This window comes from Pelophylax lessonae (genome assembly GCF_965119305.1).
Source record: "Pelophylax lessonae genome assembly, chromosome: 10".
NCBI lineage: Eukaryota > Metazoa > Chordata > Amphibia > Anura > Ranidae > Pelophylax > Pelophylax lessonae.
Genome location: NC_138777.1, coordinates 227,291,740 through 227,308,264, shown reverse-complemented (window position 1 = coordinate 227,308,264; position 16,525 = coordinate 227,291,740). Strand labels below are relative to the sequence as shown.

Sequence of the window (16,525 nt, the reverse complement as noted above, 5' to 3'; positions counted from 1 at the left end):
TGAATACTTTCCGTACCCACTGTATATATGTAAAAAGCCCTGTGTGCTTTCATATCTGTCTTATCTATAAAACACTCTTCAAATGTGCTTTAAAATGCATGGTTTTCACTTTTATGAACAAGAAAATGACAACGTTATGCTGTTGGGGCCAGTATAATAATGCTATGGAGCTGGTATGAAATTATTTCCAGGGCTGAAATGTATTCCCAGTCTGGCCCTGGTTGTATAACTGTTTCCCAACAGCAATTTTTTATTTTTTTTACATAAAATATCAAAACAAACAATCTGTCTTTAGCAAAAGAAATGTTCATTGCCCTAATTTATTCTGTGTTATTCCGCAGAACATGTCACCACAAGCCAAACAGCATCATTTGGCTGATAAAGGTTAATTACCGGGTTTCTCTAATTTTATCAGGCAGAAGGTGTCAAAACAAACTGTCACAGAAGTGATACAGAGGAAAAATGAAGAGGCCCTCCTCAGGCTCCATGAATAAGTGAAAAGATATAAAAACCTAGGAGATAAGACGCAATCTGAAAATACTTGTTAATTATTCAGGCAGTGAATGTAAAACAGTTCAGATGGAAAATCCCAGCGCGGTTGGCAATACGGGTTTTATGGTGTTAAGTAACCAGAAAATGGATATATGTCATCCGTATAAAATAACTGTCAGCTGCCGATGCACAACCAAAGATGCACACAGCTCCCAAAGCTCCTGTTTTTTTTTTTTTGGGGAAGTGGCTGCAAAATATCTTTCCACCTAACCTATGCTTTGATCCGGCTCTGAACGAAAGAATATTTCAGCCATTAGAAATATTAAACGGATTGTAATGGCAGAAGGTTTTTATATCTTAATGCATTCTATGCAATTGGCTAAAAAAATCTTCTGTGTGCAGCAGCCCCCCTAATACTTACCTGAGCCGTCTTTATCCAGCAATGTTGCAGGAGTTGTTTGTTTGCGTTCCATGAGCATTGCCGTTTCCCCTCTGACGACTCCTTGGTTTGACTTCCAGCTTTGCCGTGGAACCCATGGACGTCATATCCATTTCCGGATTTTCCGGAGTACGGAGTGACCATTTTCGGTCTGTCGGATATGCGTCACTTCGGGTACCGGCTCCGCACGCAACTCTACTTTTTCTCAGTTTTCTACATTATTTATTGATATTTTTCACATTATTTAAAGCGGAGTTCCACCCTAAAATTAAACTTGCCTCCATCTTCATGCCCGGGGTCACCTGAAAAACAAATGGATAATCGCAATTTTTTTTTTTTTTACTTACCTGGTTTAGAAGAAAATATACTTACCTTACTTCCTCTTCCTCCCCTCGGCGGCCACGGCGATTCGTCACTTCCTGGCTTGCAATGACTCCTGGGAGCTGAATGTCATCGCTCCCAGGAATCAATGCGCCGGCCCAGACGTCAGTTCCGGTGCAGGCGGCGTCATACCTTGCCAGAAGCTGTGCAGGGATGACACTGCGGCACTGGAAGTGACGGCGGGGCCGGTGCAGTGCATTGTGGGACCGAAGAAGACGGAAGAGGACACAAAAGAGGATCGCGCTGGCTTCAAGCTGCCCACACCTGAGATGGCAGCGCTGGACAATACTTTTTCAAGGTAAGTATTTCTTCTAAAAGGTAAGTGCAACCCGGGACAGATCAGAGGCTAGCCATTGTGGAATGTACTAGCCCTGACTGTCCCGGGGGTATTTTTATTAAAAAAAGCTTTCCCAGGGTGGAACTCCGCTTTAATATCATTATTCATTGGATTAAGTTGTCCTCACACCCCATATCCGTTTGGGTATATTTTTCAGGTACTATATGTTTTTTCATTTTTATCTACTTCCGGCTGATGCCCCTATAAATTGAATGGGGATATGTTACGTTGCCACACCCCTGATGTCAGATATGACAAAACGCGTCGGGAGGAGCCTAGCCACGTGACGCAGACATACAGGTTGAGGTCGGCCATGCTTTTGGGTTGAAACTTTTCTTAGTTTCCATCTTTTCAACTCGGCTTTCAATTTTTATCTGATTGCGAGTATCCTGTGCATAGCTTGCTTAGAAATTGTATAAATTATTCTCAGCGATGCTTGCACAATGATCATTTTCTGTGTTTACATTAGAGATCGACCGATTATCGGCAACACCGATATATCAGGGGCCGATATGCACTTTCCCCGATATATCTGTATCGGCCTTTGGATTTGCCGATATTGCCCATATTTAGGGAAAGTGCTTGTACCAGAGTGATGCCTGCAGCTAGAGACATCACCCCGGTACCGGTGTCCATAACCGACGGTCAGCTGACTTGTAATGACAACCGATGCGGCTGAGAAGCTACTCGGCTGTCATTACAAGGAGCGGGAGGGGACACCGGGAGACCCGGGCATCCTACCTCCACCGCAGTCGAAGAGAAGACCCGGGTCTTCAAGTAAAAACCCGGAAGTGATGTCTTGAAATCAGTTCTGGGTACTAGGCGCCAAATTAGAAAAACTGACAGCACTCAAAACAGCCAAACTTGGCGTTTTGAATGCTTTTCAGTGGGGAGGAGGGGTTTGGGGTCTTTTAGATCCACAGATCCCTCCACAAGGAGTACCTAAAAAAAAAAAAAATGTTAATGTCCGAAAATATCGGCAGATACCGATATCCGATGACCAAAATATCGGTATCGGCATTAAAAAAACGATATCGGTCGACCACTAGTTTACATACATACATTGGTGGAGTCCTTCTCCATGAATTCAAGGATCCTGGACTAAATGACCGTGTGATTACACGAGTGTGTGAGACTGCTGCTAATCCAAGCAGTCATCTGGATGTGGTAAGAGTCAGCGTGTGTCTCTTTCCTAATGGTGGATCCATCTTCCCCTCTTCACAATATATGTCCTGCTTCACTGGAGAACTTTGGACTATCATCTGAGCGCTGCTATTTTGTATGATTTACATGCTTATTATCCGTTACCAATAGGATCTTTGGCTAGCAGCTCGGGACTGGTAATTTATTTTGCCTAATAACGGAATTTTTGTAAAATCTTACCGTAAAATTATTTTCTCTGAGTCCTTCGACAGTCGCCGCCCACTCATACAGTCTTCAACAATGGGTATTGACTTCCCTCCTTAGGAAGCCTATCTACTCCTTGACTAGGCAGAAGACCAACTGGGTTGGGATGGCTGATGCAGGGGGGGTATTGGACCATTGGGACAGCCCCCATGGGTGTGTCTATGTAAATGCTTTTGTTTTAACAAGTCTTATACCTAGCTACTCCTAAGGAGAGGAAGTCAATACCCATTGGTGAAGACTGTATGAGTGGGCGGCGACTGTCAGAGGACGTAAGAGAAACATTGTTTTATTCCGCTCTAGAGGAATTATATGACTAAGGACATTATTTTAATATCACTTAGTGCAATTTTTTAAAATATTTTTCAATGTTGCAGGAGTGTCTTAGCTGCCCGGGACTCCTCTCCTCATTGGCTTCCGCTTCTGTCAATCAAAGCCAGTCTGCCAATCAGGAGAAGGGGCCGGGTCACGGCTCGGTGTCTGAATGGACACGGGGAGCTGTGACTCGTCTTAGGTGCCCCCATAGCAAGCTACTTGCTGTGGGGGCACTAGACAGGATGGAGGGGCCAAGAGCACTGAAGAGGGACTCGAGAATAGGAGGATCGGGGCTGCTCTGTGCAAAACCAACTGCACAGAGGAGGTTAGTATAACATTTTTGTTATTTAAAAAAAAAAACGAGACTTTACACTCACTTTGAGTAAAAATGCTGCCTAAGAGCAGACAAGGCAAGATGGCCACTGTTACTTTTGTTACCAAAAACGAATTAACAAGGTTTCAGCTCTAAGCCTCTGTTTACATCAAATCCGACTCTGAAATTGTACGACCTCACTTAAAATTGCAAGATTTCAAAGGCGCATGTCAGGGCGTCTTCAGGTGTGACTTGGCTGAAGTCTGTGCAACTTCCTGCACAGATGTCTATGCAAGTCGCACCTAAAATGGTGCGTTCTATTTCCAACTCCGTAATTCTGTTTTTGAATTTTTTATTTTATTTTTTCTGACATGTTAGTGTTATATCTTTCACTTAGATGTTATAAGTTGCACTAGTAATGGATAAAACAAAAACTGTATCTGTCCTTATTTTGAGGCTGCAAAGCAACAAAACGTGATTATTTTAAGGGGGGGGGGGGGGCAGGGGATTCTTTTCTATACCCGCTGTATAAAGGGAAACAATTGTATGTAACCATTTAAAATCCCAGATTTTTCTGTGTTTTTACCCACACAGGTTGGTGACAGGAACACCCTTTTTTTTAATACACGCTAGCTGTTCAAAGTAAAACTTTACAACGGATGTCAATCAACGCTCACCTGCAGTCTGTCCACATGGACCTTGACCCCTGCCACATACCCATTCTTAAATGAGGCAAGCATGTCAAGGATGGGGTTAAAACGGCTCCCCCTGTTGGATGTGAAAAAAAAAATACAGGAAGTTATTGTAGTGCAGCCCACGTGTCAATGTAGATTTAGCTGAGAAAAAACCATGCACTGTACCGGATGTTGTCCTCACGGATCAGCACCAGAAACAAGGGTCTGCCTTTCATCTTCCAATACTGGCGGATAAACTGTAGAGCATTCTGTGGAAAGAGACCAATATACAGTGAGAAGCAAGTTCCCGGAAACAGACAAGAACAATACCCGGAATGTCCTCCTTACTGCCAAAACAAAATTAGTGGGGAAATGGGGATTTCCTAAAACCTAACGTTATGATAACTGGGATTGAGTCAAGTTTTATTCCCACTAAATCATTTTCTTGGATGCCATATCTTATAAATCTACTTCATAAAAGACAGTCATCACATCAGTGGATCGTTAGTGTTATAGAGCGGTCTTTGTTCCCTGAAGGATCCACGTTTGGCAAGGAAGCCAAAAAATGTATGGCACGGAAATGGCCAGATGGCTATTGAGCGACCAAAGGTTAAGTCCTAGTTGGGGCAGAGAGCCCAGTCTTTGCATGCATGCAAAGCTTGAGCTTGGCGCATGCTCTGAAACGCGTCGTGTACCCTCCTGACCCTGGTGACGCCACGCGGCAGACGCTGCGCTCCAGCCCGATACGAGGAGATTAGCCGGTTCCGGAAGACAGCAGCCGGCTTATCCTGTCCTCCACTTCCATCTACCGGCATAGGTCATCTCTTCTCCCGGACTTGGGATTTGGACTGCACGTTCACCGACTGACTCCAGATTGAGCCTATTTTTATTTACTATCATGTGAGTTGCCACAATTTGTATGCCTTTATTTTAATAAACGTACTGCACTTAGAGGCGCTTCACCTGTTTCTTTTTTGCATGCATGGTCAAGCTTTTAGTTTGCTCACTCCGAATCCAATACAGTAGCTAGTCCTGTCCCATCATGCATTATGTACACACCCTTCTATAACAGCTAGCGTGACTTCCACTGCTGTATTAAAAACATGACTTACTCACGTATGTGAGAGGAGAACTGTTGCAGCCAGCCTGTGTTGACTTAAAGCAACCAACCAGATTGAGAAAAGGAAATGGCCTGCTCACCATAGTGGAACATGAGTATCTACAGAGTCAAGCCGCAAGGAGGCATGGCTAGGTAGCTCCACTATTGGAAGGGCAGAGGGAGTGGCTAAAAGAGCGTGACTGGAAGACCCCTCATAATGAACTACTTCAGTAGGCTCTCTGCCTCCTGCCACAAGACCAACACAAAGGTGTCACATCATGCCAAAAAATGTCACCACCAGTTGGTTGTTCACATTGGGTGGAACATTTTGTAGAATCCATTGGGCGAGGGTAATCCATAGGACCCTGTATTGTCTGTAACATGTTGGAAAAGCAGAGCATTGTAGCGGAGATATCTTACCACTGGGGCTGCTCATAATAGAGACTTGTAAGTATATCAACTAACCATAAACCACGTAAGACCTAAATTAAGTTAAGGCCCGGGTTGGCATTTAAAATGATTCTAAAGGAAGAAGGTTTTTTTATCTTAATGCATTAAGGTCAAAAACCTTTTGGATCCAGCTCCCCCCCCCAGCTCTCCCTTATACTTACCTGAGCCCCATCTTGAGTCAGCAATGTGCATGAGAGCAGTGGCTCTCCAAGGTCTCTCTCTCCTCATTGGCTCACACAGCAACAGGAGTTATTGGCCCCTGCTCCAGTCAATCACAGCAAGTGAGCCAATGAGGAGAGAGCAGGGGTTGGGGCTGAACCAAGCTCTGTGTGTGAATGGACAATGTCCATTCACAGAAGCGCAGCTCGGGAGTGCACCCATTGCAAGAGGCTTTCTACTAGGGGTATTTGGCAGGGGGAGGAGCCAGGACCACCGGCAGGGGCCCCAAAAAGAAGAGAATCGGGGCTGCTCTGAGCAAAACCATTGCACAGAGCAGGTATTACATCTTTGTTATTTAAAAAAAAATTAATACCTTTAGAATAACTTTAATTAGACCGGGAAAATGTCAAGATTAACAAACCACAGAGGCATTTCTCGCTGGTACTGAAAGGTAAAATCCTAGCTGGTTGCTACTGAATACTGGTCACCAATACTCTTTGCAGGGTTTATAAATTACATGGTCCACTCATCCTTAATCTCTCATATATTGTATTCAGCAGGACTTTATATGAAGTGCAAATTTACCTGAATGTCATCAATGAGTAACATGACATCTTGGGACATGTAGAAATCGCTCAGATCAAACACAATTGGATAACACACTACCGTCTTCCCGAGAATACGATAAATCTAAGGAGGTAAAATTAGGTGCTCAGTACATGCATCATATAACAATGACTTCAACTTGGGTGATGTTCAATTTCAGCATTGGACTTTGTGGTTTTGAGACCGTCTGGTACCCGATAAGGTAAAAAATAATCTCTAGTGCTGGGGTTTACTAGAAGGGTAGAGTTTTCAGGGTGTCCCAGGACAAAGGTTAGTTTTGAGAGTACGTGCCACTCAGTGGGACTCTTTAAAGAAAGATGGCAGTGCACCTGTTATGGAGTCACCTGTAGGAACCTCATTGTGGTGGACGATCAACGTTACTGTGTTTGTTGGGCTAACTACAGGTTCTCCATAGGTGGTGTCAGACCTTTCCTACACAGTTTAAAGCCAGGGTTTCTGAACCAGGGTTCTTCCAGAGGTTGACAGTGGTTCTTTGAGCAATGAGCAATCTCTACCTCTCAGGTATCTCCAAGTGGGGGGGGGGGGGGGGGGTAAATTCTCACCAATATAAGTATAAGGAGCATTCTTGCCACAGACCATCACGCTAATGTATCATGAGCTGTAGCTATAGTAATTTTAACAGGGTTCTCTGAGGTCAGAAAGTTATTGCAAGGGTTCCTCTGTGTTGAAATCACATTTTTAAATTGCCAAAATATATACCTTTTCTTAATAAAATTTTATTTTAGAGTGGTGAGCAATTAGAAAGAAGGTCAGGTTTTTATTGTTGTCTGCGTCCCTGTTAGGGAGATTGACTTTCTCTAATGGCACTTTTCCACTGCAAGTACCGGCTCGGCTCTACTCGGCCCGGTTTGCTTTTCCACTGCTGGTACCGCATGGTACGGTGTTGGAACGGTTCGGTACGGTACGGTATGGTTTGCTTTTCCACTAAAGTAGTACTAAAGTTAAGTGGGTGGGATAACAACGAGATGGGTGGGATTCTCTGACCAATCAGTGGCTAGTAGTGACTGCATGCAAAGGATTGTGGGATATGGTACCGGTTATGGTACCTGTTGGAACCACAATCGAGTAGGTACTGTTTTTGAGAGCCGTACCGTTCGGTTCCATGCAGTGGAAAAGCGCCGCCGTACCGTACCGAACCGTTCCTACACCGTACCATGCGGTACCAGCGGTGGAAAAGCACAAAAGCGAGCCGAACCTTTCGGTTCCATGCAGTGGAAAAGCGCCTTAACTGTCCTGATCACTGATGTCACCAGGAATGAAAGTGAGGGTAAGTCCAAAATTTGTTTTGCCACCAGAACATGAATAGAGGGGAAATCTTCCAAAGGGGACACTAAGCCCCATGGCAAATGTCAAAGAGCAGAGGTCCCTCTAAGTGGAAAGATACAATAACTTCTTGTTGCATCAACAGGACAGAAAGTGGAAAGAAATTCCTTTTTACAAATGGCCAAAAAAAATGTCTTTAGCTATATATATATATATATATATTGATATATATGCATGGTTCTTACATGATCCTAGCATTATATTTAGTTATTCACTACAGTCTAACATTTATTAGTACAGATTGAACCTCTGTCTATATATAGAAATATAGTGGAGACATGAGCCTATCCATAACCATTTTTCGATTGTTATATATAGCTGTTCTAAGGCATTTTAATTGAGCCATATCTGCTACCTGTCCCCTATGTCCGCCCCCCAGACGTGAATGACTTCATTGGGCGTCTAGCGTGCAACTGGTGATCACTGATTGAAGTCCAATGCAAAACATTGGTAAAATTATTGTATTAATTTTTGCAATGTTTAAACTAATGGTATTATTTGTTTTTGTAATTAGTTGAATGTGGCATATTCATGGCTGGTCTTGAAAAAGCATGAAGCGAAACGCGTTGACCAACTACGCCAACCAGATACCTCCTGTATGAAGTTATTGTACAGAGATGTAATATTATGCCACAACTTTATTACCGATATGCACATGTGTATCATTTTTAATATAGCTACGTATGGCGCATTTTATGTTTTAAATGATGTCTAATAAGCAATAATTTTAAAGACTAATCTATCTCATGTGAGTGCCTTTAAAGTCCGCAATAAGCAGGACGTGGTCCTGCAAGCTTCCTTTTTTCTGTGTTTAGATATACTGTACTTAAAGGTTATATGGATTTATGGATAGGTTAGAGGAGAGGATGTTGTTGGACCCTCTTTTAAAAAGTGTATGTTAGACTTTAATAGTCTTACCTAAGAGTAGATGCCACAAAGTAACTGCTATTACTTCTTTTTAAGCCAAAACAACCTCCTAGGTGCAGATTTCCAAAGAAAGTTCCCTTACCGGTCGCTGGGGCAGTCTCACTGGACTATGTCATGAAGGCAAGGCAAGTCAGACCTCAGTAATCACTGGAAATAAAACCAGAAAGGCACCCAAAAGAGACTTGTCTGGTTAATACAGATAACAGCAGACTTTTTATAATAAAAAAAAAATAAATAACTGCTGATCCACATCTGACGCATGTAAAGGCATTAATAATTCTATCATTTTTTGGTAGTCCAGTGAAAGGCGATAGGATCAGAGTGAACTATTGGTTTGACCACACTTTTAGATAATATTAGATGGTTTACAATGGTCCAACTGGTCAAAGCCAACAATATATGGTATAAAAACTATTATTTTTATTCTTTTTTTTTTTTTTTTAAGGTATGCAGTATATTGTGTTTTCAGATATAAAAAATATGTAAAAAACAAAACAAAACATTGTATGATATAAAGAGAAGTGACTATACAGATGAGTTGTTGGCTCTCTCTCTTTTTATTGAGCAGAAATTAAAGTTTTGAACAGAAAGCACGTTCTGTGAAAAACTAATCTTTCTTCCATAAACGTTCTTGAGTGCTGCAACTGTTGGAACTTTTCTTCATATTTAAAGTGGTTCTAATGTCAGAAGGTTTTATTTTTTACCTTAATGCATTTTATGCATTAAGCAGGAATAAAAAAATAAAAATAAATTAAAAAAAGAGGCTTCCTGAAAGGTAATGACATATTGTGCTAGTATACAGCACATTATGAAAGACTTACCTTAAAACAAAAAAAAAAAACAAAAACAAAAAAAAAAACAAATCTGATCTGTGGGATTTTTTAGGGTGCCCAAGTTATACAGATTCATAAACTGATATAAAGTAACAATTGTATTCAATATTTCCATTAAAAAAAAAACAATAAAATCGTCTAAAAAGTTTGAACACGTATATATAAATCACTGAAATAATGTGTGGACAATACATAGATGTTATCTCAAGTATGTTGCTTTAAGGGACAGTCTTGACAGGTTTCGCCTTTAATATGGCTTCTTCAGGAGAGTATATTACAACATACAAACTGCATGACATTTATAGGAGTATGATGATGGGCATCTCACCAACCAGTCATTTATATCCACATAAAACAAACAGAAGGTGCTTCTAAGTTCAGTAAAAAAAAAAAAAGACTTTATTTCCCAAAGGATAAAAACACACTTAATAGAGATAAGAAGTAAACAGGCTCATCAGAACAGATACATTGTCTAGTGGTTAAAAGTCCCAAGAATATCCCAAGTCAAAGCACTATAGATGAATCCCAACCAACCAGCAGTGGGGGGCTGCAAGAGGATGGGCATTAAGAAGGAGCCAATAGGCATGTTCCGAAACACGTCCTGCCCCCTTTGACGTCACATCCGGGAACCTGCGTTCCACACTGGTTCCAGCAGCACGGCTGCCCTTCCTGGTTTTCTCCACTTGCAGCCCCCCCACCGCTATAAGGTAAAAAACCTTTTGTGTGCAGATCTTGGGGAACCCCTGATAAAAAAATTAAATACCTACCACCACCACTCCAACCACCCTACCACCAAAACCCCCAATAAAGAAAAAAAAAATACCTACAGTTTGTGGCACAGCAGTATGCTCACTACATTGTAAAACATTTTAAATTTAGGAATTGAAAAATATGGCATACCTATCATATTTGACACCCTGGGCAGATTATTTTTTATTTCTTCTTGCACTGTACTACAACATTTTTAGTAAAAATCTGGAATTTAAATGAATGACAAGAAAAAAATGTAGCCAGTAAGAGTTGTGGTGTCTATTTACATGTCACTGCCGAAGTACTCCCTTGCATTGGTGGTTGGTAGGCGATCGATTTGCCATTGCTCAAAGAATCCCTAGAAACCTCATCAGGAATCCTAAAGGTTGCTCTTGGGCAAACTTCCTTGATTAAAAATCGATGTTATTTCCTATAAATATTAATAGTCAGTTATATGTTGGCATCTAGAAGCGCATCTTATTTTTTTGAAGCAAACTGCAGAGTTGGCTAGAACTCCAGTGGAAGTCTATGCCATGTTTTTACAGCTCTTACTGTAAAGAAGTCATTTTCCCCCTTTGAATTACTGACCTTTGATGTTCCTAGACAGCCAATGGGTCTGTCAGGTCTTCCGGATAATCCCAACTTCTCATGCACTCCCAGGTGGAGATAGGCCTGCAGAGAACAATTTAATATAGTAAGAGGATGCACTTTTACAGCTCATGTGTTGCATGATGAGTAGCTACAGTAAATCTATACATGTGGCACTTTTGTACATGCTATAGTATGCAAAAAAAAAAAACTAATATACAGGACATCATTTGATACTAAGTATTCATACACTGATGCCAAAGGTTACAAAAAATACAAATGGTAATCATTAAAAGTGCTGCACAGTAAATGCTATACTAATTAAAATATCCAGTAATAAATAAATTCATAATATATATATATATATAAACACACACATGATGAACCATCATACACAAAAATTAACATAAAAAGTGATAGCAAGATCAATAAAAATAGTGAATAATTATAAAATTGATGAGAAGGTAAAACATGATCCCAATCACCAGTGCTGTGAAAATAGTTGAAACCCCCTAATGGGTGGGTTCTCACCTCGCTAAATGTGACCTCACAATTAAGTTTGGTCTAAAAGAGCTAGTTTATCCTCACAGGGTGGTGGTGAATGGTTTCCTTTATTCCTCTCTTAGATATATAGCTCCAGCAGCTCTCTCACATATGGGGAGAAACCTAAAACCATGGTGCATATAATGTATGGTACAATCAGCTTTATTAAAAATGTAGATTCACTCACATGCAGTTGATGCTTGAGTGCACCAATCTATCCCAGCAGGTAATATAACGATGGTATATGTATATATCACGAATGGCCGAGTGCAGACCCTCTTTAGAGGGATCCGATCACCGACACTCGCCTGGCCCCTCCCCTACGCGTGACGACACAAGGGACTACGTGTCTTCCTCAGGGGGATCTTCCCTGTGATTGCCGCAAAAGGCGGCTCTACAAAGTATTGACTTTGGGGGGGGGGGGGGGGGTGAATAGTTATGCACATTGACTTTTTCTGTTATTTTGTCCTATTTGTTGTTTGCTTCACAATAATAACAAAAAAAAAAAAAAAAAGAACATCTTCAAAGTTGTGGGCATGACCTGTAAATTAAATGATGCAAATCCTCAAACAATCCATGTTAATTCCAGGTTGTGCGGCAACAAAACACGAGGGGGTGAAAACCTTTGCAAGGCACTGTAGTACCTGTATATTGGATTGTCAAATATAATGCCTCTTTGTTTGCGGTTATAACGCTGATGTTATAAAATGAAAGTGTTGGCCGCATCCAATGATTTCCTTTAAGTTACAAATGGAGTCTAGGGGAGTGCATCATCTACTGGCTTCATTGGAACCTCAGTGGGCAAATCTTTTACCAAGCTTTCTTTCACTATTTACCCCCATCCTGCCCTTCTAGTGCTGAGAACACAACTCCTGCTGGATTTTCATGATATAAAATCAGTTGAAAATCCACTGAGCAGAAAGTAGGACTTTGTTGTCATGGCAAAGAGGTGTTCCTGAAACCTCAAGAAATGAGATCTCACCACTGGACTCCAAGTATTTACCACAAATGGAAGTATCAGTTCCTACTAGATTGACACCTTAAACCTGAACTCCAGTCAAACAGTTAAGGCAAAGATGAAATAAGTCTGTAGGGGCTGTTTTACCTTCCAAAGGAATTGTATTTCTGTCTATCCAGTTCTGAGATTTACACACCACAGCCAAGTCTGAAAACCCAGGATACCCGTATTTTCATAACTGCAGTTAAACACTTCTAGGTCTTGTCCTTCCCCCAGCCTGTGACTGGTCAGTAAAAGGAGAAGCATCAGACTGATGAGCTCATCCCTGCTCTCTCCTCCTATCAGCAGGAGCAGACTGGCAACTTTCGGCCCAGGGGGCAAATACAAACCAGAGGCCCATGGTGTAGCGACTCGACCCCCCTCCTACTTTCCCTGCTGGGACAGCTCAGTTGGGGTTGGCCGGGGCAGAAGTGTATCCAGTGTGGCATGGAACCGGCCTCTGCTCAGACAGGGTTTACACCATCCATGCTGGGGGGGGGGGGGGAGGCCTGCGCTCTGTCCTTGTCTTCAACCCGCATTCAGTAGGTCAGCGGCAGAGACTTTTTACTTCTCTTCACCAGGAATCCTTTAGGCATGTTTGTGGCAGAAGCGGTGCAGTCTTTTTACGGGGCATCAGAGCGGCCCAGGGGGCAATTGCCCCCCTGCCTCCTGGCCTAGTGCTCCCCTGCCTATCAGCATATTCCTTGTTAGCACCACCACATATTCTGGCTCTTCAAACCGTTTCTCCCTCTTCCAACATTAAGCTGCAGTACGAACAACATCCAAAGAGTGAACCAACTTTTCCCCAGGATGCTTAGGCTCAGGACAAAAGATGGCAACACAATGTACTGATTCAGGTGGAACTAAGTAACCAGGCAGGTAAAATCTAGAATGATAGAATACATTTCTACCAGGTGAAAAGATGACAAAAAGTGCTGCGCTCAAAAATCAAAATGTAAAAAAAAAATCCAAATCTGCATAGTAAAGTCCACCATCCACATTGAAGTGAGCAGTGTAGAAACGTAACACTTAAACAAGAATTCAGTGCAGATCTGATCAAATCGCACCATACTGATCCTCTACCATATAACCAATGGACACACCTGAATGATATGGCTCTTCAGTTATGATAAGTCAATATGCACTCATATCTAAAGGATTCTTAGTCAAAATACTCACAAAAGTAGACAAGATAAAACTTCAAATAAATACAAGCCATTCCCAGGAATTGAATGGGCCGCTTCCAGACCCCAAAGCGTGGGTCAATGCTAAAAAAAAATCAGCTCCACCCTACGTGTTTAGTCACATATGACGTCTTCCGTAGGCATGGTTGTAAGTTTTTTTAAATAAAAGTTTTATAGATGGTTTTATATTATGGCGTATCCTTGGCTTTCTTCGCATGACTAATTCGGAGTGTTGGAGGACACTTACTAAAGACCTGCATATATGGAATGTTATATGGTGCTACAAAGGATCCCTTAGATCAGTGTTTCCCAACTCCGGTCCTCAGGGCACACTAACAGGCCAGATTTTAAGTATTACCTTGGGGAGATGCAGACTAGAATACTGCAATCACTGAGCACCAAATGAGATCACCTGGGATGTATTTCATTTTCTTGCAAACCTGGCCTGTTAGTGTGCCCTGAGGACCGGAGTTGAAAAACACTGCCTTAGATAGATTAGATATGAGCACATATTGACTTCTCTAACTCCAGTCATATCATTCTGGTAAGCGTGTCCATTGGTTATACGGTGGGGGATCGTCGTGGAGCGGTTTCTTTGAGTAACAAGAGCTGCATGGAATTATTGTTTAAGTGTTCAATTTCTACACTGCTCACATCTCTGTGGATGGTGGACTTGACTTTACAGATATGGACTTTTTATTTTATCTTGTTTATTATTTGTTTAATGAGCAAAGAACTTTTTTTCACAGGTAAAATTGTGGCCTCAACACCACATTACTCTGGTGAAGAAACGTTCCTTGCAGAAAAGTGATGCCAACTCGGTGGCTCTGCGAGCCAAAGTAATGCTAACCAAAAAGAAATACAACTTTGTGTGCAAGGAGCTACAAGGGGATTTCTCAAAGGTTCAAAAGAAGCCTGTGAAACAGACACCAAGTTACTCTAAACATTTCCACCTTCTCCAAGATGATGAATTAGCCTTTTCTATGGGCGTCTAGTCTCATGGCAGACAGAGCCCAAGCTTCCCCTACCTCTCCAGCCCCTTCTTACCTCCTAATTGACACTTCTTTCACCCCATTCCCCTCTCCTTTTGGTTCAACATTTTCACATGCCCTTCCTAACCTCGAAACTCACTAATCCTAACCCTCCCTTTGCAGCTATAACAGCTTTCCCTCTTCTGGGAAGGCTGTCCACAAGATTTAGGAGTGTCTCTATGGGAATGTTTGACCATTTTTCCAGAAGCGCATTTGCGAGCTCAGGCACTGATGTTGGCCGGGAAGGCCTGGCTCGTATTCTCCGCTCCCAAAGGTGTTCTTTCCGGTTGAGGTCAGGACTGTGTGCAGGCCAATAAAATTCCTATACCCCAAATTCGCTCATCCAGGTCTTTATGGACCTTGCTTTGTGCACTGGTCTAAATCATTTGATCTAGGCGGGGTTATGGTGAAGTTTTTAGGGGTTGGGATTGGCCCCCTAGTTCTAGTGATGGGAACTCTTAAGGTATCAGCATACCATGACATTTTGGACAATTTAATGTTCCCAACTTTGTGAGAACAGTTTGGGGACTACACACCAGTGCGCAAAGCGAAGGTCCATAAAGACATGGATGAGCAAGTATGGGGTAGAGGAACTTGACTGGCCTGCACAGTCCTGACCTCAACCCGAGAGAACACCTATGGAATGAATTAGAGCAGAAAATGCGGACCAGACTTTCTCAACCACATCAGGACCTGACCTCACAAATGCGCTTCTGGAAGAATGGCAAAACATTCCCATAGACACACTCCTAAACCTTGTGGAAAGCCTTCCCAGAAGAGTTGAAGCTGTTATAGCTGCAAAGGATGGGCCAACTCAGTATTGAACCCTACGGACTAAGACTGGGATGCCATCAAAGTTCATGTGTGTGTAAAGGCCGGCGTCCCAATACTTTTGACAATATAGTGTATATTATTTATCAATGTAAAAGAACATATTCCACACAAAAAAACGGCTTTAAAAAAAAAATCAAAAACCACCTGCTTTTTTCCCCAATTTTTCCGTTTTTTTCCAGGCCCATCTCTTTTCCCAGCTCAAAGCTACAAAAAAGTTTGGGAAACAGATATACTTTAACGAGCTGACGAATAGTCTACATATAAAAAGGTCTTTAACATTCTAAGAAAGAAAAAAATACTGATAAGCGCATTATCTTCAAAAGCAAATACTAAGGGCTGATGTGCAAACATGGAAGATTATCCTATGGTGACCAGATGACATTTAGAAAAATTCCTAGAAAATTCAGCACCACTTTATGAGATAGAAGGCTCTGTATAAGCGGAACAGGAATTAAGGGATGAGTGTTGTCAAAGAGCATTAGCTAATATAAGCTATTACCAATGTTTACAGATGCGATATGAAATATTCTGGAGCTTTTCAGAACTAATAGGTCCTTTAGGCCAATGCAATTATTTCCACTAGAATGCATCACAAACTCATGGTATAAACAGCCATTTCTCTCTGTTTCATGCCAATAATAGTACAATTAGAAGAGTAGTATGGGCAACAGATTAATCTGTAGAGGACATAGTACAAGGGAGGCCAGCCAACAGCATGAAGAGGTGTGGGATTAGTGCAAAGCAGTATATAAAAGCTAGTATTGGGAATGGACTGTTGCCGATACTGAGTATTTTCATGAGTACTCGCAAAAATGTGCATTATCC

The 16,525-nt window shown here is 41.9% G+C and overlaps 1 protein-coding gene across 4 annotated transcripts in view; it reads right to left on the bottom strand.

Annotated features, from left to right (window-relative positions):
* Positions 1 to 16,525, bottom strand: part of PHKB (phosphorylase kinase regulatory subunit beta) — a 415,971-nt gene that overhangs the window by 87,789 nt on the left and 311,657 nt on the right. For all 4 annotated transcript variants that reach the window (XM_082269952.1, XM_082269953.1, XM_082269954.1 and 1 more), the window contains 4 exons: positions 11,112 to 11,195; positions 6,649 to 6,753; positions 4,542 to 4,624; positions 4,359 to 4,449 (listed from right to left, as the gene is read on the bottom strand). In XM_082269952.1, the coding sequence (XP_082126078.1) occupies positions 4,359 to 4,449; positions 4,542 to 4,624; positions 6,649 to 6,753; positions 11,112 to 11,195 (363 nt within the window). The remainder of the gene's footprint in view (positions 1 to 4,358; positions 4,450 to 4,541; positions 4,625 to 6,648; positions 6,754 to 11,111; positions 11,196 to 16,525) is intronic.